General features: G+C 42.5%; 1 protein-coding gene and 1 non-coding gene across 2 annotated transcripts in view; one reads left to right on the top strand and one right to left on the bottom strand.

Moving 5' to 3' along the window:
- Sh3rf3 (SH3 domain containing ring finger 3) overlaps positions 1-26,559 on the top strand; it is a 376,261-nt gene continuing 349,702 nt past the window's right edge. The window contains exon 1 of the mRNA XM_042695543.1: positions 1-633. Within this exon, the coding sequence (XP_042551477.1) occupies positions 73-633 (561 nt within the window). The 5' untranslated portion in view covers positions 1-72. The remainder of the gene's footprint in view (positions 634-26,559) is intronic.
- LOC122121394 lies at positions 21,307-21,412 on the bottom strand. The gene has a single exon (XR_006149937.1). It is a non-coding gene; the product is annotated as a U6 spliceosomal RNA (small nuclear RNA).

The raw sequence follows: 26,559 nt of genomic DNA on the forward strand, positions 1-26,559 counted from the left end.
GCCCGAGGCGGGCCCCTCTCCGGTGCACGGACTTAGGCAGCTGCGCGCGCGGCCGGCGCGGGCGCCTCCCCCATGCTGCTCGGAGCGTCCTGGCTGTGCGCGTCCAAGGCGGCCGCCGCTGCTGCGCAGAGCGAGGGGGACGAGGACAGGCCGGGCGAGCAGCGGCGGCGGCGGGTGGCGGCCGAGGGGACTGGCGAGGATATGGACGAGTCGTCGCTGCTGGATCTGCTGGAGTGCTCCGTGTGCCTGGAGCGTCTGGATACCACGGCCAAGGTGCTGCCATGCCAGCACACCTTCTGCCGCCGCTGCCTGGAGAGCATCGTGTGCTCTCGCCACGAGCTCCGCTGCCCCGAGTGCCGCATCCTGGTGGGCTGCGGCGTGGACGAGCTGCCCGCTAACATCCTGCTCGTGCGCCTGCTGGACGGCATCCGCCAGAGGCCCCGCGCAGGCACCAGCCCTGGTGGCAGTCCTCCCGCGCGCCCTGGCCCCAGTGCGTCCCCCGGGCTCGCCGGTGGTGGGGGCGGCGCGGCGGGCAGCGCCCCTGGATCCCCGGTCTTCCTTCCCGCCGCTTTGGGGAGCGCCACCTCCAGCCTGTGCGAATTGGCAACCAACCGGAGCGTGCCTGCGGCCAAGGTAGGACTCTGTTCCAGAGCCTGGCTTCACTGTGTGTGGGAGTGAGTGCGTGTGGGCACGTGGGTGTAGGGACAACCGCGAGGAACAGCAGAGACGAGAGGTGGACTCAACTTGGCCCACTTGTTTGTTTGGCTTTTCTTTCTCTAACTTGGTTTTTCCTCCAGGAACTCGGTGCCAGTCACTCTTCAATTCCAGTGTGCCAACTCCTGGACGTATCTCTTGACAATCTGAGTCCCCTCCCGCTCACCTTACGGTGTTGCTGTGCCAAACCCTGACCCAGGACTTCTAGTTGACACCCAATGTAGGTGCAACCTCTCCCCTACAGCTCCTCTCCCAGATTCTGCACTCAGTGGTGTGTCTGGTCCCATGGCACCCCCAAACCTGTTCAGATGTGAGTCAACACCCCCCTTTCCCTCAGAATAGATGTTTCTTCTCTCAGCTGCTTACTAACACCCCTATTTTGGTCTAGCCTTTTTAACTTTGCATCATCCTTCCAACTCGCCAGAAATAGTCCCTTTTTCCTGGATCCCCAGACTCTTCCTGTGCATGCCCTCTGCCCATTCAGAGGCAAGGTACTGCTTCATGTGTTTTCCTGGTCCTGATTGTTGCCAGGAAGACTTAGCCTCCTGCCGTATAGCCAGGGAGGAGAGGGGAGAGGATGAATGGGACTCAGTGTGGCAGAATATAGGCAGGAAAGAGTTAACCTGGAGGTTTTCAGAACACTTGGATTCACCCCATAGCTTGGATTTGGCAGTTCTAGTCACCAAGCTTTGATTCGTGGGCTCTTAGTCAGGGCTGCATTTTCAGGGGACCATTGTTTTTTTAATTTTTATTATTATTGTTAGTGTGTGAAAATACACTGTACAGCCTTCCTTGCTTCTGTTTTTCTGGAGGCTTCAGTGACTTGTTTTCAAAATTTACTTTTTCCAAGCCATTATACATCCTTTGGTGTCTTGGGAATTTATAACTGGGGACTAGGGTAGCTCACAGGTGCTGCTTGGAGTGGGACACCAAGTACTTGAATCGTATACTGTCTTTAAATTAAAAAAAACACACATTTAAAGGTTAAAAAGGACATTGATTTACTGAATGATTTACTGATTTACTGATGATTTACTGAAGTTACTTGTTTTAGGAAACACAACTGGATTCCTCTACTTTTGACCATTTAAGGAGTTGGTGGCACATAGTCCTTTCAATAAGTATAATCCTGAAGTGTGTTGGAAACTTCTAGCATCTGAATTGCTCAATACTACAACACTGCCAGGGTTAGAAATGAGATGTCCATCTTGAGTTAAATGCCATGCACTGCTGAATTGGGGTTTCCTATGGATCAGCAAGAATGATCAGTCAAGGAAAGTCAAGAAATAGTCCTACTTGGGATCACTGCTGAAGAGGAATTTTTTCCTTTGGTTTCAATTGTGATTAAAAAAAAAAAAACCAGCCAAATGCTCCAGTTAGAGATTTGCAAGATTTTCCTTTCTACCCTTGCTGTTTTTGATCTAAGGTATTATAATTAAATATTTTTATTTGCAGAATAAGCCCTCTCTGCTTTAATAATTATATGATTTTAGGAACTGTGCTTCTGGTGAAGTGCTGGCACCTTTTGATGGCTGTATTTACAGATGTCCTCTCAGTTGGTCTTGGGGAATGGTGTTTGGTAGAGGTTGAGAGTTAACCTCTGAAATATGAAAGGCACAGCTTTAGGGCCCTTCTGGAACTCCATGGCATTTATAGCATTCTTTAGGACTTGTCAAAGGGGTAGAAATTGGTTACTTTTAGTAATGATGCGTAATAACAGGGAATGGATGTTTGGTGACTAGATTTTGAGACTGGTTGGCTTTCTGTATGGGCAATATAGACTGTTTATGACTTTGGGGCTTTTACAAACCTTAGAACCCTCCCTCCCTTCCTTCTTTTTTCCTTCCTTCTTTCCGATAGGGTTCAGACCTTCCACTTGAACCACATCTTCAGCTGCTTCTTGCATTGGTTATTTTTTAGGTAGGATCTTGCTTTATGCCTGATGGGCCTGGGTGGGCCTGGGCTGTAATCTCTATGGGTATGGGTATGACCAGCACATACCATAATACCCAGATATTTTGCTTCCCCCATAGCTGGAATAACAGGTGTGTACTACCATGTATAGCCTTTGGTTAAGATGCAGTCCTCTGAACATTTTTTTTTTTTTTTGCTTCGGCTTCAGTCCCTTGATCTCTGCCTACCAGGTAACTAGGTAGTGAGTCTAACACACATTTGCTTTCTTTTTGTTAGGTCAACGTGAGTGCAGGGCTTTCTGCACAGCTCATCTCAAAGGGACTAAGTTTGGATTTGGAAAGAATCTGAATTAAATCAAGTGTTGTATTTGATTATTTTCAGAGGAACAAATAGTAGAAGTGGAAATTGTATACCCATGTAGCATTTTACCTATGGAGAAGTCCTAGGAATCGTCTTGGTCAACTGTGGGTCCCAAAAGCTGTACCTATATTACCATTCTCGGTAATAGTATTACCTGATGCATACTATTGTATCCTGATGTATACTCCAGGGATATATGTATGGTTGGAGAAGGGAAAGGGACTGAAATAGAGGTATGTGTTTATTTGCTTAAAGACTTCAGCTAAAAATTACTTCTAAATAGGCTTCTGGTATTCTACTGTCCACTGGAATTGCACTGATGCTTTCTGATACCTGAGTGTTGCTTCATGTCAACAGATAGACATTCATTCCATCATTTAGCAAACACCAAATAGAACCTAACAGCAGAGAAATATGACAGTTCTCTATTTTCCAGATTAGAAGCTTCTCAAATCTTCTTTGGAAATAACTGTGATTTGTAAACTCTTTCAGGAATGTAGATAAGCATCTGCTTAGCTGCTTATTGTACTAAGTCAGTTATAACTGGATGTTGGACAGCATCATGTATAGATTGAAGTAAGCTCTGTTTCACTTGCAGTTCATGAAGTTTTTTTTTAATAAAGTCTTCACTTGCATCTTTTTCAGCTGGGCCTTGGTTATCTGTCACCAGCCTACTTACGGAGTTCTCTACTCTGGTGAGCAGAGTCTTAGTTTTCATTTGAACCACTTAGCATAAGGCCTTTTTTGGAATCAATTAAAAATTTTATACCAAATTACAAGTACATATTGCCTAATGCTGTTACTGTTACTTCCTTCATTGTCTGTTTGTAAATACTATATATATACATAGTTTCTTAAAGTGATATTTAAAGTTCCTGTTATAGTGGTTCTCTCCAACTATTGAACTTGTTAATGTACACTAGATTTTTCAGGCTCATTTTTGTTTATTGTTTTTACATTTTGTAATGGAGCTCCTTCAACTCTCTACACTGGGACTGATTGAGTTGTTTTGGGCAGTGTCTTAGAAAACTGTGGATGGAGCTCAATGGTTGAGCACTTGCCTAATGAACCTGTGGTCATGGGTTCCATCCCCAGGACTTTAAAACACACAAAAAAGGATTTTGTGGTATCAAATTTAGTAATTAAAGGATTGCTTTTAATAAAATAAATTTACTAAGGATCCACATATAAAACAGTTCTCTTTTTGGAATAGATTTGAATCCTTTTTTGAATTTTCCTTGCTTTGTATTTGGACATACACTGAACTTACAAGTACCTGTTCTATATCAAACACTGATCTGGGGCTCTGGTTATGGAGCTGACATAAACTGTGGGGAAGGGAAACCAGATTCACTCTCAGGAGAGCCTAGCTGGTGTCAGCCAAGTTAAAGTGGAGGATTTAAGAGAAAATATATTTGCAAATTAAAGGACTCAGAAAAGCTTGGGTGCCTTTAATAATATAAAAGTAGGCTTTAGAACACAATAACTTTTTAATCCCTAACAATGCTGGGAAATGAACCGAGGGCTTTACAGATGATAGGCAAGTTCTGTACCCCTGAGCTACATATTTAGTCCAGAGTTTTTATTTTTTGGCGATCCTGAAGCTTGAACTCTGGTTCTTGCTCTTGTTAGGCAGACACTTATACTACTTGAGCCAAGCTTCCATCCTTTTATTGGTTTAGTTATGTGTCAGGTAAGGTCTCACATTTTTGCTGGGGACCAGCCTCAAACTATTATCTTCCTACCAATGGCCTTCTAGGTAAGCTAGGATGACAGAGGTGAAGCACTGTATTCAGCGTATTGATTGAGATAAGATCTTATTAACTTTTTTGTCCAAGTTGGCTTTGTACCTTGATCCCTTTGATCTCTGCTTCTGAAGTAACAAATTACAAATGTGATCACCACATCCAGCTAGGGCTGTGTATCTTGAAGTATGGTGATACATTTAAATTGGACCCATATGAAAAATCTCTTCTATATCTCTTAGACGGTATGACTGGGACCTAGTAGTGGTAAAAGTAAAATAAACCAGAGAAAACTAAAAATTATACACCTTAAATATTTCATTGCATGAACATACCTTTCATCATTTTTTGGATATAGGACTAAGGATTTTTCTTTGAGTTCCAAGTGGTTTATCTAGCTTAAGCTACCAGTACCCACTTACCATTTCTTTTTTTTTTAACCAAGTGGAATGAGAACTCAGAGACTACCAAAGATTCTCAATAGCACATCCTTCAAGATTTAAAATAATTCCTCCTCTGTAATGTTTATGTTCTTGTTCACTTCAAAGCACCCTACCTTTTGTGATTTTCCTAAGTAGCTCTCTTGGTATTCAAGGGACAACATTTTTTGCACTCAACTTCCTTAGTTACATAATATTTAATTAAAATGTATTTTTAACATTATGAATACAACATGCATAAACATGGTTAGGAATAAGGGGGACAAATTTCTGATAAGTGCAGACTTCCTGGTGTTGTAGCCTGCAGCTTTTCACGTGAGTGCTTAGGCTGCCTTACAGAGGCAGTGGCACACTGGAATATGCCAGCAGCCAGCTAACTAGAGGCTGGGGCAGATGATGCCTAATGGTGTTCAGAAGCCAACTAACCTGTTGTCTGGTCATTGGCACTTGATAGTCTTCTTCTTGACACTTGCTGTTTAATCTCTGTCTGCTAAATAGATGTCAAAGGCTTGGGCACTTTGGCACCTGTAGCCTTAAGAAGGGTTTACAACAATCTTTTTTTTTTTTCAATTTTTTTATTGTGAAAATACCGTACAGAGGGGTTACAATTACATGGACAAGATAATAAGTACATTTCTTATCCAGCATTGTTGCCTCTGTTGTAAAGTTCATTTTTTGACATAACGTCTTGTAAACAATCTTGAGAGGTGGCTGCTGCAGAAACTGTTTTGAGGCCTGGGAGACTGACAGGCAAGGATGTGTCCTCCAACTTCATTCATCTGTCCATCTGTTCTGTATGGATGTAAGGTTGTAACACTATTATGGTGTGGTCTTGGATGTGATTAGGACTCCTAGAGAGAAAGGCTAGCACACAGGGGCATGCTTTGATCCTGAAGATAACCAGACAAGCCAGCTCATGGCTGGTGGTGCTGTGACAGCTCTGACCCAGTGTAGTCCTTTTCAGAAGGTCCTGAGTATGGAAACAGTAACCTGGACATATAACAGTGCTGTATTTCAGCTGGCAGCTAGTAGTAAAATTTAAATTACTATTCGTTGAGTATTTACAGGGTACCATGTGCTAAATTGTCTATTATAGGATAAGAGCTGAATCACTGATTTAAGCTGATCTCATCTGGCATATTCTCCCTCTCCCTCCCTCTTTTCCTTACCTTTTCTTTCTCTCTGTCTCCCTTCCCTTCCCTCCCCTCCCCTTCCCTTTCCTCCCCTCCCACCTCCTCCTTTTTCTCCCCCCAGCCCTTGCTATGTAGCTAAGGGTAACCACAAATGCCATGAATTAGTGATCTTCCTGCCTCATGAGTGCTGGAATTATGGCTGTGAACCATTACATACAGCTCATCTGTTCTTTACTATAATTCACTGAGGTAGCTAGTTACATAGGGAAATAAAGGTTTCAGAATTTCCTTTGGCTGAGTGGCACATAATTAACAGGCATGTAAATAGAAAGAGGAAACTTGGTCTGGGTGCCTGTCTTCATGGTTAAAGGAGTCTTTTTTCTTTTTTCTTTTTGTCTGTCATGGGCCTGAACTCTGGGCTTGGGCACTGTCCCTCAGCTCTTTAGCTCAAGGCTAGTGCTCTACCAGTTGAGCCACAGTGCCACTTTTGGCTTTTTCTGCTTATGTGGTGCTGAGGAATCGAACCCAGGGCCTCATGCATGCAAGGCAAGTATTCTACCACTGATCCACCATCCCAGCCCTAAAGGAGTCTTTCTCAGGCAATTAGTGGTTAGAGTCTCAAACATAAGGAGTAATGGTTTGTATATTTGAGTCATTTTAACCTAACCCACATTTTCAGCTTGAGGCTGCCATCTTGTAAAACCAGGAGCTGTGTAGAAGCATGTGATGGCCAGGAGTCCAAGGGGCCAGGCCAGCCAGCTCATTGGCACTGGTATAGGATCTATAATTATCTGTCTGTCTGCTCTGCCACTTAGTCTCATCTTTACCCTCTAGATCTTTTTTTTTTGGTCGGTCATGGGGCTTGAACTCTGGGCCTTGGTGCTGTCCCTGAGCTCTTCAGCTCAAGGTGAGTGCTCTACCACTTGAGCCACAGCACCATTTCCAGTTTTCTGGTGATTAATTGGAAATGAGTCTCACAGACTTTCCTGCCTGGGCTGGCTTTGATCCTCAGATCTTCAGATCTCAACCTCCTGAGTAGCTAGGATTATAGGAATGAGCCACCAGTGCCTGGCCATCTAGATCTTAACAAGGACAGTGTTTTCAGTATTAGAGAAAGAATGCTTCTTTCCCATTCTCCAAGTAGGTGAGCAAAGCATGGCCTAGCCACCTTGACACATGTTTTGGGTTGGTCCTGTGTCCTGTCTGGGTCCTGGACCCACTGTAGCTAGGCTGGGATGCTGACACTCAGGTTTATCTTCCTTACCTGTGGCGGAGACTCAAGACTTCCCTTGGGAGGCCTGTGAGGAAGGAAGGGAGGAGAGGAGACTCTGGTGGCCAAGGTGTTTTGGGGGTGCGGGGGAGGAACAGGAGACCCAGTGCAGGTAATTTTAATCTTGGCTGTTTCTCTTCTTTACTATGCACTCTAGGACATGTGGATTTACTTTGCTATGCCTTCTTATCAGTGAATGAGGACTTCTATCTATAGCATTGGCTGAGATCCTGGTACGTAGGAGATACATACAGATTTGGCAGTCTTGTCAATTGAAATTACTAATAAGTAAATCTCAAGTCTCTTACAGCAAACAGAAACCTCTCACAGGGTCTCTGCTAGCAGGTTCATTGCATTTAGTATTCTAAGTTAAGGGTATAAGTGTATGTATGTGTTGTATGGATGTGTGTGTATATGATGATAGCTCTGTGTGTGTGCATGTGTGTGATGTGTAGACTGAAACCACACTTTCTTTTCCTTTAAAGTCAGATGCCTGTGTTATGGAGAATGGATTATAGAATAGTAATGGGTATCTAAGCCAAATGGTTATTGGAGTCTGTTTCACTATTAATTTATGTCAGAACTAGGGCTTGCACTCAGGCCTTAGGCACTGTACCTTAGTTTTTTCCATTCAACACTGGTGCTATACCACTTGAACCCTAGCTCAGCTTCCAGAATTTTGGTGGTAATCTGAAGGTCAGAGTCTCACAAACTTTTCTGACTGGGCTGGTTTCACTTAAGTAGCTAGAATTACAGGCATGAACCACTAGTACCAGCTTGTTTCACCTTTGACACTCCTCTAGATTTATCTTTGTTATTACAGACAGTGTCCTCAATCTTTACAAGCATTATTATGATGAACAAAGCTTAAATTATGTAAGAAAGACAGCAGGAGAGAACAATGCCATTCTCTTGCTGATCCTCCTAGTTGGTGGGATCTCCAGACAATGAGACCACCTCTTTGAGCTTTGGGAAAGAGTTTATCTACAACTGCCTGAAATCAGGCTGCTGGATGTGATGGAGCCAAGCAGACTTCTGTCCAATTACTTCTTCATTTTGGCCTTTTGAGCTGCCTGCTGGAGAATGATAAAATTGGTTCTAAATTATTCAGTTGTTTCTAGTGTGCATTTCAGTTCAACCTGTATTTAATCTCTATCTATTATAGCTAGCGTGATCTTTTTAAAGGTACCTTTTTTTAAGGCATTAGCAAGTACTTGGTTAGAAGAAAATGCTCTTTATAGCACCACTTGAAGAGGCCAAGATCAGATTTGATCAGATTTGCCTTGCTTGGGAGATCTTCAGATTTGGTCAATAAGAAATGCACACTTAATGTGTATCTATTAGAATTTCAATTAGCCTTATAAAATTGGGTGCCAAGGATCATATGCATATATGCGCACACATATTGACTAAAGTACAGTATACACAGGGGTAGACTGCAATGGTGTAAACTCCTTCAAACAACTAACATACAGTTTAACACAATGAATACCAGGAAGCTGAAATGTGTTGTTGGGAGGGGAGAGATCAAGGGAAGGAAGGCAGACAAATGAAGAGAGGAAGAGTTGATGAATTCAATTATAATACTCAGTATACATATGTGAAAATGGAACTATGTAATTTGAGAGGATGGTTGCAGTTGAGAGAGATGGGGGAAAGTAATGGATCAAGATGCATTGTACTCATAAGATGACATGATGAATGAAACCTTTTTTTACAACTACCTAAAGATAATAAAAATTATATAAATAAAAAAGAGAAAGGTTTTTGGTAGTGGTGAGTGATTTTAAAGGTTTTGTTAGCACATTATAATGTGGGCTTCCCTTTGAACACTGAGTAATGTTCAAATGCAAAGATGCATAAAGTATTTGCAGGCTTTGGATTATATCACAATTTGTTGCCTCCTTTTCAATATACTTCAGTCCTTGATGGTTTGTGCGTGTTAAGACACAGAGCTGTCTTTTGAAAGACCTCACTGAGCCTCCATGAAGAGATGTTTTTCGCTTCCACTCAACATGTTTTTCGCTTCCATTCTATCAGTTTACTGATAGAATAGTTATATACAAGCACAGAGCTATCAAGATGTTTGCATTTGTGCTTAATTGGATGTGTGGGTAATGCTCACAAAAATTTATGTGGGTTTAGATGTATTAGGATTCACAGTGTGTGTTCAGGTCAATAGAAGTGGTATGAGAGAATTTAAAACATGTTTTAAATTTCTATTCTTTATTGGCATTTTCCCTCCCAGTGCTGGGGATTGAGCCACAGCCTTGTAACATGCTAGACAAGAACTTTTATCACTTGGCTACACCCCACCCCCTGGCAGGACTCTCTGATGAGGAAGATGGCAATGTTGGGATTTGGGAGTTAAGGGTTTTGCAGTTATTTCCCAGCTGTTATTGTTTCTCCTACTGTCATGTTAATGTATATGTACTTCTGCTTTCTGAGTCTTTCATACATCATGGTAGGGAATGCATGGAAGAGGTCTCACACAACTGGATACTTTCTAAGAAAACTTGCTGCTGATTTTTTGGCTTCCTTAAGAGGAGGAAGCTAGCCACCTAGGCACTGTCTTTCACATACTGTCTACCTATTGCTGGTTCTTCTGCTATGGTCCCCAAGGTGATGTGATCAGAGGGATTCTGCTGTAGCAGCCAGAACAGTGAACTTAGATGTATTAAGCCCGTTGTTTGCAACTTCTTTCAATTCTTTTGTCTGTTTGTGTGTGTGTGTGTGTGTGTGTGTGTGTGTGTGTGTGTGTGTGTGTGTGTGGCAGTACTGGGCTTGAACTCAAAATCAGGGCACTGTCCCTTAGTTTTTTTTCACTCAAGGATGGCACTTTACTACTTGAACCATACTTTCATTTCCATTGCTATGGTGGTTAATTGGAGACTTTTGTGATCCTCAGATTTCAGCCTCCTCAGTAGCTAGAATCACAGATGTGAGCTGCCAGTGTCTGGCTCGCTCAAATTTCAGAAGTATTCTTTAAGCATGGACAGCACCTTAGGTGAAATTTACTTGGGTTTTTTATTTAGAAACTCAGCTACATTAATGAAAGTCAGTCTCTCTCTCTCTCTCTCTCTCTCTCTCTCTCTCTCTCTCTCTCTCTCTCTCTTTCTCTCTCTCTCTCCACACACACACACACACACACATTCATTAGGATGAATCCAGACATATTATATAGAAGGTGAGTGGAATTTAGGTATATTTCTAGAAATGGTTGGAGTTTAGCAAGTCTCATTGGAATTTGTTAGCTGTAATCAGTGGTTGCTTTTGCTTTCAAAGTTGAATCCTTTGCAGCTTTGCCTTCCAATGTTACTGCTTGATTAGAAAGGTTTAAAAAAATCCTTCCCCAAATGATTACTGAATATAAGGAATGATCTAAAAGGGCCTTGGGCAGTCACTTTGAGGTATATATCGTTCTTCCCAAGGTTTTGTATGCATAAGCACCTCTGCTTGATGAATGAAATTTGAATGTAATTTGTGAAGCAGATACAAATATTTTTTCTTACATAAAAGTTTACAACAAACATGTAGGGATAAGGTGATGTTTCAGTTTTGTGCACAGAAAAACTAAAGCTTGAGAGTTCATTAAAAAATATCTGGTGTCTGCTGTTACTGCCTGGGCTTCAAGCTGTTTGCAAATTAAGCTTGGTGCTAGCAAGGTAGCCAGCAAATTTGGTGAACTGTTCAGGCATTATTGTGCTACATTGAATTGATTCTTTAGAGTGGGGTCAGTGCATAGTTCCTGAGCAGGCTGTGTTGTAGATTCATCTCTGATTCCCTTTTCTCCCAGTAACTCCCTTCTGCCACAGTGGAGAAACGGGCCCCCTTGTCCTTTAGGTGGGTATGCATACTCACTTCCATGAAGAACCTGCAGCGTGAGTGGTTGCCTTGGAGCTGGAGCTGGAGAGCTGTTACCATGTCCTTGTCTGACATCTGCTCTTGGAGTATGACCCAAATTTGTGAGGTTAGTAATTTATTCAGGCCACACATACCTACTCACCAGGAAATATTGAAGTGTCAAGCACTTTGTTAGGCCCTGAGATATACATATGTCAAAAATCCAGAAATGGTCCTGGCCTTCTTAGAGTTTTGGCATAGTTACAGTTGTAGTCTAAATGGATCCTCATATTTACTATTTATGGCTCAGCCTTTGAAATCTTTAGTGCTTTATAAGCATATACCACATTCTACATAATTTAGAAATTATACCCCCTTCCCTTATCACACACAGTTAAAGGGGCTGGGAAAGCCAGATGCCCTTGTATAAGGTGATGATTACTGAGTACTAAGAATGCATCAGGTACATGGTCTGTGCTGCACTAGTGTCCCTTTAGCAAAGACAAGCAATGAGATTGATCCTTTTTCTACTCAACTCATAATGCCTGGAGGCCAGTTTTATCACTCGCAGTAATTGTTTGGGCCAAATTTTGATCTGAAAATGTACAGATGAAGCCTAGATCATACTCGTGATGACCCATGATCATACTAGTAAGAAAAAAGAGCAGTGTTCTCTTATAGGATTTGTTGTTGATTTTGCATTTCAGACCACAGCAGGGAAAAAGCTTCTAGTGTGAGCATCTGTTTTCTGTTATTTTTAAAAATACAGTTTTGTGGAACTAGGAGTTTATATAGTATTTCTGTTCAACAGAGTTTTGACCTATGGCTTTGACCTGTGCACAATAATAGAAGTTTTCTTGGATTTAAAGATGTTACAACTAACATCTCAACTAAAGTGGTGGATGTCAGAGCTTCTAGGAATGCTTTCTTATGACTTACTCTCAAGTGAAAGGGCACTTGGCATAGATTAGCTGCTATTAACCAGTAGATTGCTCCAAAAGTCACCCATGTGACTAAGATCTGTATCTTGATGTCTTGGAAGTTTGGTGTCTGCAGTTGTGTGGATGGAGTCCCAGGATCTAGGGCACCACCAGTGCTTGATTGAAAATTGCATCATAGGCAGGTGGAGCCTGTTTGTCTACCATGACCCTGCTTTTAAAAAAAAGGCCTTAGTGTGTGGCTCACATCTGTAACCCCAGCTACTCAGAAGGCTGAGATCTGGGAATCTTGGTTTAAAGCTAGCCTGGGGCAGGAAAGTCTGTGAGATCCCTATCATCCATTAACCAACTCCCCCAAACAAACAAACAAACAAAAAACAGAATTAGAGCTTTGGCTCAAGTGGTAGAGTGTTAATCTTTAGTGTAAAAGCTAAGAGACAGGCGCTGAGTTCATCCCTAATATTGGCACAGATAAAAAATAAATGTTTTATTAGCCAGAGGCAGGGGAACATGAAATATCAAACTATGCCCTCAAAATTCAAATGAAAAGTCTGGGAAATAAGACATGCCACAAGAAGAAGGCTTTCTCTCTATGCCTTAGATACACTTTCTTCCTGCTGGCCACTGTCTCCTTCAGCTCAGTCACCACTGCATCTTTTCTAAAGGCCACACATTGGTTGGTACTCAGGACTGGTTCTGTAGTTGATGCTCATGACTGGTGTTCATGTTAGTACTCATGATTAATGCTCATGGTGGTATTTGTAGTTGTTGTATGTAGTTGTTGGCTGTAGTTGATCCTTGTGATTGATGTGCATGTTTGATATTTGTGGTTGATGCACACGGTGGGTGCTTATGGTTGATGTGCTGGGTGGTGCTCATGATTGGTGTACATGGTTGATGCTCGTGGTTGATATGTGTTGGCATTGTGTGGTTTGTGTACATGGTTGATATATTCATGAAAATCTGATAGGTTTTGTTATTGATTTCGGATTCATTTGTCCTTTGTGAACTGTATTTGTGATACTTTTACATATTAAGGATTCTTTTCTGCTTACCCCAAACTTAAGCAAGTTCTTGCTTTTGAAAATTTAGGAGTTACAAGAAGTAGAATATTTTTTCTTTCTTCATAAGGTAATCACCAGTCTATGATGTATGGTTGCATTAGTAATAACATTTCCTTTGTGTCCCCAAACTGATGCATCATCTTTGACCATCAGCACCAGAAGATTGGCTCTTGGTATACCAAGAACAACATGGTAGGATGAGAACCACTTTCTTCTCTAACTTTAGTGTGCCAACATGGATTGTGATGAACTTGACTTAAAATGTCCACAGCGGGCCAGGCGCTGGTGGCTCATGCCTGTAATCCTAGCTACTCAGGTGGCTGAGATTGAGGATCACAGTTCAAGGATCCTGGGCAGGAAAGTCCTTGGGACTCTTATCTCCAGTTTACCATCAGAAAACTGGAAGTGGAGTTATGGCTTAAAGTAGTAGAGCACTAGCCTTGAGCATAAAAGCTCAGGGACAGCTCCCAGACTGAGTTCAAGCCTCATGACTGACAAAAAAATACCTATAGTCAGATCCCCTTGGGTGGGTGGCATCTACTGCAGGAGGGCAGTCAGGAAGTAGGTACAATGCTGGGACCCATCCTCTGTGATCAGTTGCCAGGCAACTTCATTCACGGGAGATGATATTGGGAACAACCCAGATCATCAACCCTGAGGCTCTTTTGTCTCTTCCATGCAGTGTCTGGCTGTTTGTACTACTTCTTCATTATCCCTTCTGGGCTGCGTATTTCCTGACAATTCCTGCTTTGTTGCTTCTTTTTAAAGTTGGCTGCATCTAGCTTCCCAGGGGCAACAGTTAATCTACCTCAGTTCCTCTTGCTCTGGATTCTCAGAGTAAAGCTCAGCCACGCACTTCAGACACTTTATCTACCACATTAAGCTTAGCAAGGGTGTGGAGTGGGAGATGGTGATGGTGGGAGGAGCCCTATATGATCCTTAAATTCAGGTGCCCAGGGTCGTCATGGGCTGCCATGAGTCCTGTGGCTGCCAAGACCACTGGTCCTCTGGCTGGCTCCTTGCAGGTACCAACAAGACTTTGTATGTCTCTGTCATGAGGTCAAATGTGGATGTTTACAGTGCAAATCCAGGGTAGGGTAAGTGATGCTTAGGAATCATGGTGAATCTTGAGAGAAGACAGCTTCAAGTTAGCATCTCCCTGGAGAAAGAGAGATATTCACTTGAGAGGCCCAGGGAGATAGTCTACTGATGCTATCTATAGTGGGTAAGACCAGGATAAAGCAGGAGGGGATTAGGAGGGTATCCAGCTTGGACAAGGGATCCTTATCTGTTGTGCTTTTGTTTTCTGGGTATCCCAGTGGCCACCTTCTGGCCTCTCTCCAAGTATATTTAGTGGGCTGGCCACCTCCCCTCTATAGCCTTTACAAATGGCACAGGCATCTAACTTTGTCTTCTACCTGCTTAGCCCACCCAGTCTCCTTTCTTTTGAGTCTTAGAGTCCCATGGGCTTTCCAGCTGTATCCTAGACAAGGCTATTTCTTATAGCCCTCTCTGGCTGGAGCTGCATTGCTTCTGGTACTTTGTGAGGGGTTTTCTTTGTCTTTGAGACTTGACAAACTACCAGCTCCTATTTCTTCAGCAACTGTTCTGTCTCCCCACCAATCTCTTTCTACAGTGGCTCTTCTCAGGAACAAATGTTTATTTGTGGTCTTGTATTTTCTTCTTAAAAATTCAAATGTGGGTTGGGGCTGCAGCTTAGTTGTATTTGCTTAGCCTATACAAGGCTCTGGGTTTGATCCTACGTTACCCCTCACATTTACATATATGTTCTATTCTATCCAGAATGTGCTTCCTCTGGTTTTATTTTCAATTAATTAATTAATTAATTCTCAGCTATTTGCCTCGTGAGTAGTAGGATTACAGGTGTGAGCTACTGGTGCTGGGCCCTTCCTTTGAAATTAGTATAGGTTTAGACTTAGAATCAAATATATGTCTTATGACTTCATCAACCTGGGTCTTCCTATTCTCCTCCTAAATACCCGACTCAGTGGCATAGTGGTGGAGATTGAGTCTGCTCCAGCTCTATAGTAAGACAGGCCATTACCTAGGCTTGAAGGCTCATAGTGAGCCAGGTAGTCTGTTGTGAGTGATCACTCAGGTCTTTGTTGGGAGGACTTCAGAGGGGACATATTTCCAGGTTCTACTTTCTGGAGTTTCTTGATGAGGTGAGCTGAGTGAAGCCTGTGTGGAGCATGAGTGGATCTGCCCAACTTTCTTTACCTTACTTTATTATATTTTTAACTGACGCAGAGTAATTGTCCCAATTTATGGGATACATTGTGATGTTCTGATACATCATGTAAATGGTCAAATTAGGGTAATAAACATATTCATTACTTTCAATATTTGTGTGTGTGTGTGTGTGTGTGCGCGTGCACGCTGTGCAATACATGTGTACTGTGCTATTATTAGCCCTAGAACTTAGGGCTTGGGTGCTGTTCCTTAGCTTTGGCACTTAAAGTTGCTCTACCAGTTAAGTTATAACCCCATGTCTTGCTCTTTGGTAGTTAACTGGAAATAAGACTCTTACAGACTTTCCTGCCTAGGCTGGCTTTGAACCACAATCCTCAGATCTCAGACTCCTAAGTAGTAGGATAATAGGTATGGGATAGTGGTGCCTGGCTATTATAATTTCTTTATGTGAAGACATTAAAAAGCTTCTAACTATTTTGAAATACAGAAATGCATTAATATTATTAAATATAATCACTCTCTGTGCAATAGAACACTAGAAATCATTCTTCCTATCTAACTTTGCATCCATTAACCAACTCTCTCCATGTCCCTGCCTTACTCATTCCCAGCCTGTAATAACCAACCATCACTCAATTATCAATTTCTATGAGATTAGTTTTTGTAGATCCCACATATGAATGAGATCATGTGTTATTTGTGTGTTTGGCTTATTTCATTTTAATTTTACTATGCATGCTGCCCCAAGTGACAAGACTTTGGTCCTTTTTTATGACTGAATCAGTATTCCATATGTCAATATACCACATTTTCTTTATCCATTCATATGTTGATGGATACTTAGATTGATTATCTTGGCCACTGTGAATAGTGTTGCAATAAACTTGGGAGTGCATGTCTCTTCCACATATTGATTTAATTTCCTTTGGATCTGTACCCGGGGGTGGGATGGCTAGCAATGTGTATATGATTCAGTCATGCACATGGCATTTCTATTTTTAGTTCTTTTTTTTAAAGGAAACTCCATTTACTATTTCTCATAGTGGCTATACTAACTCACATTTCTACCAACAATATGTAAGAGTTTTTGTTCCTAAATATTCTTACCAGAATACTGTTTTTGTTTTTGTTTTTATGATAGCTACTCTGACTGGGGTGAGGTGATGTCTTATGGTGATTTTGGTGGATAGTGATGTTGAATATCTAGGGTTTTTTTCTGTTAGCCTTTCCTTTCAGGGAACTGGGAATGTTGTGAAGAAAGTGCTGTCAGCTTGTCAGTAGATAATGGAGAAAAGTTGCTACCATAGTGGAATGTGTTACTCTTATTTGTATGTGTGTGCCATTATTGAGGCTTAAACTCAGAGTCCCTTATATTCAAGGTTGGTGCTCTACCACTTGAGCCACAGCTCTATTTCCAGATTTTTGCTGGCTTATTAGAGACAAGAGTCTCATGGACTTTTCTATCTAAGTTGGTTTTGAACTGCTATCCTCAGGTCTTAGCCTCCTGAGTAGCTAGGATGTGAGCCACCAATGCTTGGCAGACATGTTAACTCTTTAAACTTAAATGGGAAACATTCTGTCAGCTGGAGGAATGTTTAAGGATGCCTGGTTTCAAGATGACAATTACAGTGTCGACAGAGGCAGTGTAGAGATCCTCTACTTGGATGTCCGTAACTTGAAGCTGTCATTCCAGCTGCTAGAGAAAGGCCCTGCATAGGATGCAAAGGAGTAGGAACTCTGGGGTGCTGGTGTTCCTGGTAGAGACCTGAGACACATGGCAGAGACATGCCAGATGGTCTAGGCAGCATCTGGAGAATATGTTTTATATTAATGTCTGTGTTTGTTTTAATGGTCATTTTTTATTTTGAGGGATGCATTTAGAAAATCATAGCACAGTTTGACTAAGAAAAATACCTTAATAAAAAGGGAGTCTGTTTAAAGATATGAAGTGAATACTGTGAAGAGGAGACACACGAATGACTAAAGTTTGGATAAAAACTACCTTAAGTCTCAAAGAAATCAGAACCCTAAATAAATACTGTGTATACTTGTTACTGCAGTAGTTATCACAATAACTAAGACATGGAATCAGTCCACCTGTCTACCAGGGGATAGGGAAATTGTATGCAATGGAATCTTGTCTGCTTTAACAAAGAGGGAAACTGTGCCATGTGTAACAGCATGGATGAACCACCTAGGGACACAAAGCTAAAGGAAGTAGGTCAGACAAAGAAAGACAGATACTACCCTGTCTCTTACTTCCAAAGAAGTCAAACTCATAGAAGCAGAGAGAAGAGCTGTGGTTACCAGGGGCTAAAGGGTGCTGGATTTGAAAGATGTAGCCAAACAGTAGAAACTTGCAACTCTAAGATGAAGAAGTTATGGAAATTTAATGTACAGCCTGGTATTAAAATTAACAATAACATACCTTGCACTGGAAAGTTGCTATAAAACACACTTTAGTATTCTTGCCACATGCAACAAAAAATTATGTGAGGCTATGAATGTGGTAACTATCTTGATTGTGGTAATAGTTTCACAGTATCATCATGTTGTATACCTTAACTATATCCAGTTTTTATTGTCAATTACACTTCAGTACAGCTGGGGAAAATACATAAATGTAGAAAGCTATTTTAAAAAACCCACAAAACTGCCTTATGTCATAGCTAGCAGACTTCATTTTCCCACTGCTTCTTCCCATTTGTCTTCTAACTCCTATTTCCTTCCTGTTACAAATGTTGACACTTGGGCTTTGTATGTGCTGAGGATTTTTTTTTTTCAGATGGGTGAGGGCTGGATCATGTCATTGGGCGAAATAAGGGAAGCATATCATGTTTGGATGCCAGTGATTGAAAATTTACTGTTTTAAAATGCTGAAAAAAGGATACAGGGTGACCCATTGTAACAATGAGATGTACAAGACAGTATGTTGAAAAAGAACTTTACAACTTTGGGGGGGGATTAGGAGGGAAGGGTTGGGGAGATGGGGAGGAAAGGGATGGTAAGGGAAAAACAAAGGAGGGGGTAACAATGCTCCATAGGAAATGGACTCATTACCTTGCGCATGTAACTGTAACCCCTCTGTACAGTATCTTTACAATAAAAATGTATATAAAAAGAAAATTTACTGCTTTAATTTTTGAACCCTAATAACAAGTGTAAGAAAGCATTTTAGATTTGGTTAGAGATGAAACAGGGCAAGATAGATTAAGAGAGATTTGGGTCCCTATGACCTATGAATGATAAGCTGGTTTCAGCTTGCCTCCTTTGTATGATCTGCAGTTCCTGTTACACATCTGAGCCACAACTACCTTTATGGCTGAATTTGAATGACTCAGGTGCCTGGGTAGAATCTGAACCACAGAGGAACATGGCTAAGGCAGGCCTATCCTACACCTTTTCTCCTCAGAATTGGGGGGTTTGAGGTTGACATAGGTAGGCCCTGAAGAGCTCAGGAGTGGGCACAACCAGTACTGACCTCAGGTAGGGGGCCCCACATTTCAGTTCCTAGATCCAGCAGGTAAAGTACAAGATAATCAGGGAGCTCCAGGTCATTCGGGGCCCCTTGCAGAACGAAGTGCTGAGGCCTGATCAGATACTGGTGTCGGAGAGTTTTTCCTTAGTGGCTCAGTCTATGTCCCCAAGTTCTGGTATAGTGAATGCCTTCCTTTCTGCATCTTCTGAAACTACACCATGCCTGGACCCCATACTCCTTCCTGACTGCACTTATTCTAGCTGACCTGTGCTGATGGCTAGGCCATTGCCTTCAAATGTTGTTTGGTTGTCATTGGCTATCTTAGCTCTTCATAAGTCAGCCAGATCTTGTACCAGGCATGCGGTTCCATAGTCCTGCTCCACCTGCCACATTGCCACCAAGAAACCTGCCTGCCCTGACATTCCCCTCACTAGGCTGTTCCTTCTGAGAAACACCACTGGACTATCTCCTGAAGACTATAGCGTTCTCCTTCTGCAAGATGTTGTAGAGAAGCCCATGGTGATTGGTGCAGGGCTGTGTCCTTTAGGTATCCTTCACCTACTAGACTGTTCCTTGGGGAACAGCACTTTTTAGGTACATGGCTGAACAACTCTCTGTGCCTTCCTATGTGTTCATCAACTATGTGAAGACCCCTAGAACTCTTGTGCTGTAGTTTTCCAGATCTTGGCTCTTTTTTGTTGTTGTTTGTTTTGTGTTTTGGTCCCAGGTTTGTAAGTTTATTGATTAGGACCAAGCTGTCCATGAAGCCTGTCCTGTGTTACCAAGCAGAACTCAGTCAAAGTGCTAGTTCTCTTGGGCCCAGGAATGTGGTGGTCAGTGCTGATGTTTCCATAGACTGAGAAGCTGGTTGGGAAGAAGGGTAGTATTTGTGTGGGAAGGTCATGGAAAGTGTGGATCCTTGGGGGTCCAATGCCTGGCTTATGCTTCCCCTTCACATACCCTTTGTGTGCCTCTCTAGGTAAGTCACTGGATGTGATAACGAGGCCTCTGGGCTGCAGTGTCCTCATATGCAAGGTGGATCCTACAGAGAACATTCACTTCTAAGATGCCACGGGCAGAGATAGCTCATTGGTGAAAAGAGATGAGAAAACACTCTCAGTGGAGCAAGAATGTGGACTGTTGGAACAAGTGTGAGCTGTTGTTATTATTACTGTTCTTAAACCTTAATTTTCAGCTGGGAATGTGGCTTAGTGGTAGAGCATTTGCCTTGCATGCATGAAGCCCTGGGTTCGATCCCCCAGTACCAGATATACCGGAGGAGCTGGAAGTGGCGCTGTGGCTTAAGTAGTAGAGTGCTAGCCTTGAGCAAAAGAAGCTCAGGGACAGGGCCCAGGCCTGAGATCGAGGCCTTAGGACTGGCAAACATACAATCAATCAAGAAAACCCTTAATTTTCTTCCACTTTCCCTTCTCTCTTTCTTTTTTTCCTGTCGTTCCAGTGCTGGGACTTGAACTCAGAGCCTGAGAATTATCCTGTAGCTTTTTTGATCAATACTGATACTCTACCACTTGAACTACAGCTCCACTTCTGGCTTTTTGTCTGGTTAATTGAAGATGAGAGTCTCATGGACTTTATTGCCTGGGCTGGTTTTGACCTGTGATCCTTAGAACTCTCAGCCTCCTGAGTGGCTAGGCTTATAGGCCTTAGCCACCAGCAACTGGGAAAGAATCTTAGTTTTCCAAAACAATGATTAGAAGGGACAAACCTTAATAATGGCTATTATAGTTGGGGCTCATATTTATTGGACAGTTTGCTCTGGCTGCTCTTAGAATAGACTCGGAGTCAGGCAAAAGGCATGAGTCCAGTTACTTTGGTCCCAGAGAGAGACTGTTCCCCAAAAGAAGGCAAGATCTCAAGTGAAAATAATGAAATAATGTCACTTGTAAGCACTGTAGGCCTATTTGTATTGAGTGTTTGCATCGTTTCTGTGCCAAGAGGCTTCCAGTGTGTGGTAAGCCACGTGCCACACAAATGTCCAGTGGCAGAAGAAAGAACCAGTTGTTTCCTGGCTGTGTAGCACCCAGGAAACCTGCTGACGACACACAGGGGCTCAACCACTCCTTTGCTACCTCCATTAGCTTGAGGCAGCTAAGTGGGGTGATGGGACCCCAGGGAAAGATGTGTGTGGCCTGCACTGGAAGACCTTGCAAGTTCTACATCTTAATATCTTAAAAAAAATTGCAATGCTTCACAAATTTCATGTCATCCTTGTGTGGGGGCTATGCGGATCTTTCCTAAATCATTCTGGTTTTAGTGTTTATATTGGCAAAGTTAGCACCTTAATATCATTTAAACACAGGGTTTTATATTTGTTTGGGTAGTGCTCTACCACAGGAACAACATTTGACCCTTCAATCCTTTTCTTTTTCTTTCTATTTTATTTCATCTTTTTGAGACAGAGTCTTGCTACTGCCTTTGCTTGGGTTGGCCTGATGCTTAAAAAGAATCTGCTTCTATGGGCCAATAGCTGGGGTTACAGGTGTGTGCCACTATGCCCAGTTTCTGTTCTCTCTTCCTCCTTCCTTCCCTCCCTCCCTCCCTCCTTCCCTCCTTCCTTCCCTCCCTCCCTCTCCTCTCTCTCTGCAATTCTCCCTTCTCCAAATTATGGGTGTTCTTTTATCTACTACTACTCTTCTCTTCCATCTCCTCCATACCTTTTTCTCTTTTTGCTCTCCTCTCCCTCCTCTCTTTCTCTCTCTTTTTTGTTTGCTTTCCTCTCCTTTGCTATTCATTTGCCATCCCCTTCCCTGACATGCGGTCATGTACTTTGGTGGGAGCTTCATCCAGAAGTGAGTGTTTGGATTTCTTGTCCTTCTAGAGGCTTTCCTTTGCCTTCTCTCCCAAGCCCAATGACTTCTAGGATGCTCCTAACAAAGACTCTCACCTCCCACCACTGTCCCAACAAGTTCTTTCTCCTCCCCACTCTCTTCCTTCTTAGGGACCCTGCAATTGGTCACACAATGAGATTCTTCTTCATCCCTACAAGAGGTGTGGGCTAGCACCCTCCTGCAGGCCCCTAGAGGAAGCCAGAATGCTTCCTTCGTAGAATCCCAATCTTCCTTTAGTTGCTGTTAAGAGGCTTGATTGAAGAAAAGAGCGGGGATCCAGGGCAGCTTTGTTTGTTAGAAAAACACCAGGGAAACTTGTATGCTGTGGCAGAGTACTGGGTCTATGTGCCTTCCTATCACTAGGACAGAATAAAGGGTAGCTCTTAAATAGTAACTCCAGTGTGCTGTTTGTATACCAAAGAAACAGTAGATCTGTGTGTATTCTTTGCCATCTGCTGCTTGGTCAACAGATCTGATAAGAAGCCAACACTTGAGTGAATTATTTTGCAGTGCTAAATGGAATGCTAAGCATAGTACTGTAAATGGTCCAAACAAGATGCCTCGTCAATTATTCAAGAGGGGCATATCAAGGTCTCATGATTCACTATTGATCCCCGTTTGTTTCCAAAATGATTTATTGGTCTGTGGTCCATCAAATAACCTTCTAGTATATCCTGCTTCTAGGACTTGCTTTATTAATTTAAATTTCTCTTGTAAATACTCAGAAGCGAATAAACAGTTGTTGAGCTAAAAGGTCCAGAATTGAAGTCCAACTGTTTCATCCTTCATTCTATCACTAACACGTCAGTATGCATGCATATATATGTGTAATTCATGTATGTGTACGTACATATTCACAGATATACTTATTGTTAGGTAATTAAAGAGGCTGCGAGTAAAGAGAACACCATGCACGTGGTATTCAAGTAAGGGATAGGTTTAATCACCGGACTGGCTGGCCCCAGGCCAAGTTGGCACTCCACAGGGCTGGAAAAGGGAAGTCTGGCCCCGGCCTTGCCTTATCTAGGGTGGGGGGCTGGGGGAAGTGGGGAGAAGGTGTTGCCAGTTAAGGGGAGGTGGGGCCACGTGGGAGAAGGGTGTGGCTAGATTGGCTCTGGTAGAGTTCTCCTCTAGGTGTGCCAGTTGCCTAGGTAACTCAGGTACTGGGTGGAGACTTGGCAGAGAAGAGGGAGGAGTCCACCCACTTTCCAGGAGTGGACCTTACACTTAAAATTTTTATAACTGTATTTGTGATTATTTCTTGGCTTTGCAGTTTGTCTCTTTTGATGATAGTTTTAGGGATGAGTCAACTTTTGCTGAGCTTTGGGTTTACTTATGATCACTCAGTCTTCCCATCAAAATAGACTGTAGCCAGGAGTTGGTGGTTTATATAACCTGTAAGCTATGCTTACAGGTTATATATATATATATATATATATATATATATATATATATATGTATATATATATATACAGGTTATATATATATACAGACCCTAAGATCTGAGGATCCTGGTTGCAAACCAGATGAGTAGAAAAGTCTGTTAGACTCATTTCTCCATTTAACAAGTGAAAAGACAGAAATGGAACTGTGGTCAGCCCTTGAGTGAAAAAGCCAAGGAAGTGTGTGAGGCCCTGAGTTCAATCCCCAGTACAGGCACAAACAAATAATGAAGTGGACTGTAGACCAGGATTAATGTGGGATCCAAGCTAAGGAAAAGACTCTGTGGCTGGGTCTTCAATGTGTCCTCACCATCTTCTTTTGTGTGGGTATTCTGGCTTTACATGTTAGAGATTTAATATATTGTCATGGGGGGTAGAATTCTACCTCTTCTACCTGCATGTTTTAAGACTTGGGCATATGCTGACCTTAAGAGGATCTGTGGGCTGGGAAGGTGGCTCAGTGGTAGAGCGCTTGCCTTGCATGCATGAGATCCTAGGTTCGATTCCTCAGCACCACATAAGCAAAAAAGGAAAAAAGCCGTAAGTGGTGCTGTGGCTCAAGTGGTAGAGTGCTAGCCTTGAGCTGAAGAGCTGAGGGACAGTGCCCAGGCCCAGAGTTCAAGCCCTATGACCGGACTGCCCTCCCCCCCCCAAAAAAACAAAAGAGGATCTGCTTCTTCCTGTGTGAAATGCTTGGCCCTCCCACCTGTGCGGTATGTGATGGGATCCAAAGGTACCTGCCTGCAGCACCAGCATGAAGTCATAGCTCCATCAACCCACATTAATGCTGCCATCCAAGAGTTTACTGCAAGCTATGATATTGAGGGTTTTTTTTTTACACTTTTCATCAGTTTTGGACAAATTGGCAAGATGCTATAGCTCAAGCTGTATATAGATTTCTGCACGTGCAGCTGCTGCTTCTGAAGAATGAAAGAAGGTTGAGTAATTGGCTCTGGGGAATATTATTGCTGACTGGTGCCATTTTGATGAGTAATAGACCCCATTAGATCACAGTAAAATACTCGATTATGTATAATTAAAGATGGCATTAGTCAGGCAGAAGCCCCAGCATTTAAAAATGTGAAAGGGATAATTTCTAATGCTGAAAAGTACATTCATGATTGAAGAAGTAGAATTTAACCTAGTGTATTTGAGCCTTGAAGTTATAAGATTTGGTCATAGACAGACTGTTTGTTTGGCAGGACAGCTGCTATTCATTTTAGTTTCAAATCTTTGTAATGATAGCAGCAGCAAGGGCACTTTTTAAAAATATGAAGTCTTTGACGAATTCACAGTTTATAGAACTGTTCCATTAGGTGATTTTACTTTTAAAAAGTCCTGAATATTTTATGCTGTATAGCAGGCAGAGCCCAGATGAGTGTTGGAATCTTTGTTTTCCTGTTTACACTTTAAGTTTCAACTCCAAATTTCTCCCTCCTCTCTCATTTATTCACTCGTTTCTGTCTTAATTGGAAGCATGGATTGCATACGTTCTGTGAACCAGACAACATGCAGGGCTCTGGGAGAAAGAATCAAGCTTACTACCTCAAGAAATCTCACATTGACCTGGTCAGGGCTCTGCTGACTTTGGCCTGATTTTATTCAGACTTCTTTAGTAAGACATTTAGAACATTCTCTGCTCCCGCTGGGACAAGGTCTTCAGTAGATCTGTTGGCTCTGAGCAGAGAAGTCTTTGGGTTTGGCTTGAACTTCAGTTCTTTTAATCAAGAGTCAAGTGTCTGGCACACAACTTCAGTTATTAATAGTTCTGCTATTAATATTCATATTGACAGTCATTTGCACTTCTAAACCTCTTTTCATCTCAAAGGTTACCACATATCTTAGGAGCCGCAGAAGACTGGCTCCAAACCAGGCTTTCTTCTGCATTAGACCAGTCCATGCAGCTCCTTGCCTGTGACCTGCCATGCATAGTTCAGTGGCATGGGAGGCTTAAGAGTCCTCTCACAAGTGTCTATTCTGCACCAGTGGGAGCCAGGCATGGCTCTCTGTTGTGGCAGTCACTTCATAGAGAGCCAAAGCCTGGAATTTCAGGGCTCAATCAAGACACTGACTAAAATGGCAATCAAAAAACTAGATGCAATGGAAATGTTTTGTAATGCCTGAATCTACTCTAATTGGACTTAATTTACATTTGAAAATAACAAGGAGGTTTTTTAAAAAAAAATGTTATTTTTACAGTCACGGATTTTTTAACCCTACTAGAAGGTCAAAATCATGCTTTAGCATGTTACAGCTGTGCTTCTTGACTTGGGCTATAAGATGGAAGACTGCTGGGAGCTTCTCCTCAGATTGAGCCTGTTTCTGGAGTTCCAGGGTGGTTGGTAAGGGGCATTCTGACATTGGGTGTCTGGAGGTCCCAGCTAGTGCTAATAGGGGGACAAACTGCCTTGGTCTGAACTTCAGGAGGCCTGGGAAAGTTAGTAGCGTGGGGGAGCTTTTCTAGCAGCCTATTTTCTACTTGCAAAGAAATGTAAAGCTTGTGAGAACCAACATCTAGAATTCCACCAGCAGTGCACCCAGAAGAGGAGCAGGACATAGCCAGGTGAAGAGGAGGGAAGTGAGTGTTCCTGGAGAGGGAATATCAGGCATAAAGGCCTAGAGGCTCCAGGAGCCTTGAGCTGAAAGGAAGTGATGAGGGCCCTCATGAAGAAGAGATGGTGGTGATGAGAGGCGCAATACCGCATGTCTTAGTCTATTTGTGTTTCTATAACAAAATACCTGAGCTTAGGGACTTTATAAAGAAAAGATTCATTTAGGTCACTGAGGCTGGGAAGTTCAAGATGGGGTGTGTACGTCCAGCAAAGACCTCCTGCCTTGTCATAACATGTCAGATGGCTTCACTTACCAGAAACACACGTGAGAGTAGGCTGGTACAAAAGAGGCTGGTCGTATGGTGGTCTCACTATGTGACAACCTGCCTACATGGAAACTGATCCAGTCCTGAGACCTAACCCATTCTCATGAAATGGACATTTGTTTTCTTAGTGTGGAGCCCCCTGAAACAGTCACCCCTCACAAGGCCCCACCTTTACAGACCCATTACCTCCTAATGTAGTTATATTGGGGTCCCAGCCTAGCACCAGAACCTGTAGGGGACAAAGTATATTCTAACACTAGGTTAGACACTTTTGTCT

This window comes from Dipodomys spectabilis, unplaced genomic scaffold (genome assembly GCF_019054845.1).
Source record: "Dipodomys spectabilis isolate Male_0828 unplaced genomic scaffold, ASM1905484v1 ptg000187l, whole genome shotgun sequence".
In the NCBI taxonomy this organism is placed as follows: Eukaryota; Metazoa; Chordata; class Mammalia; order Rodentia; family Heteromyidae; genus Dipodomys; species Dipodomys spectabilis.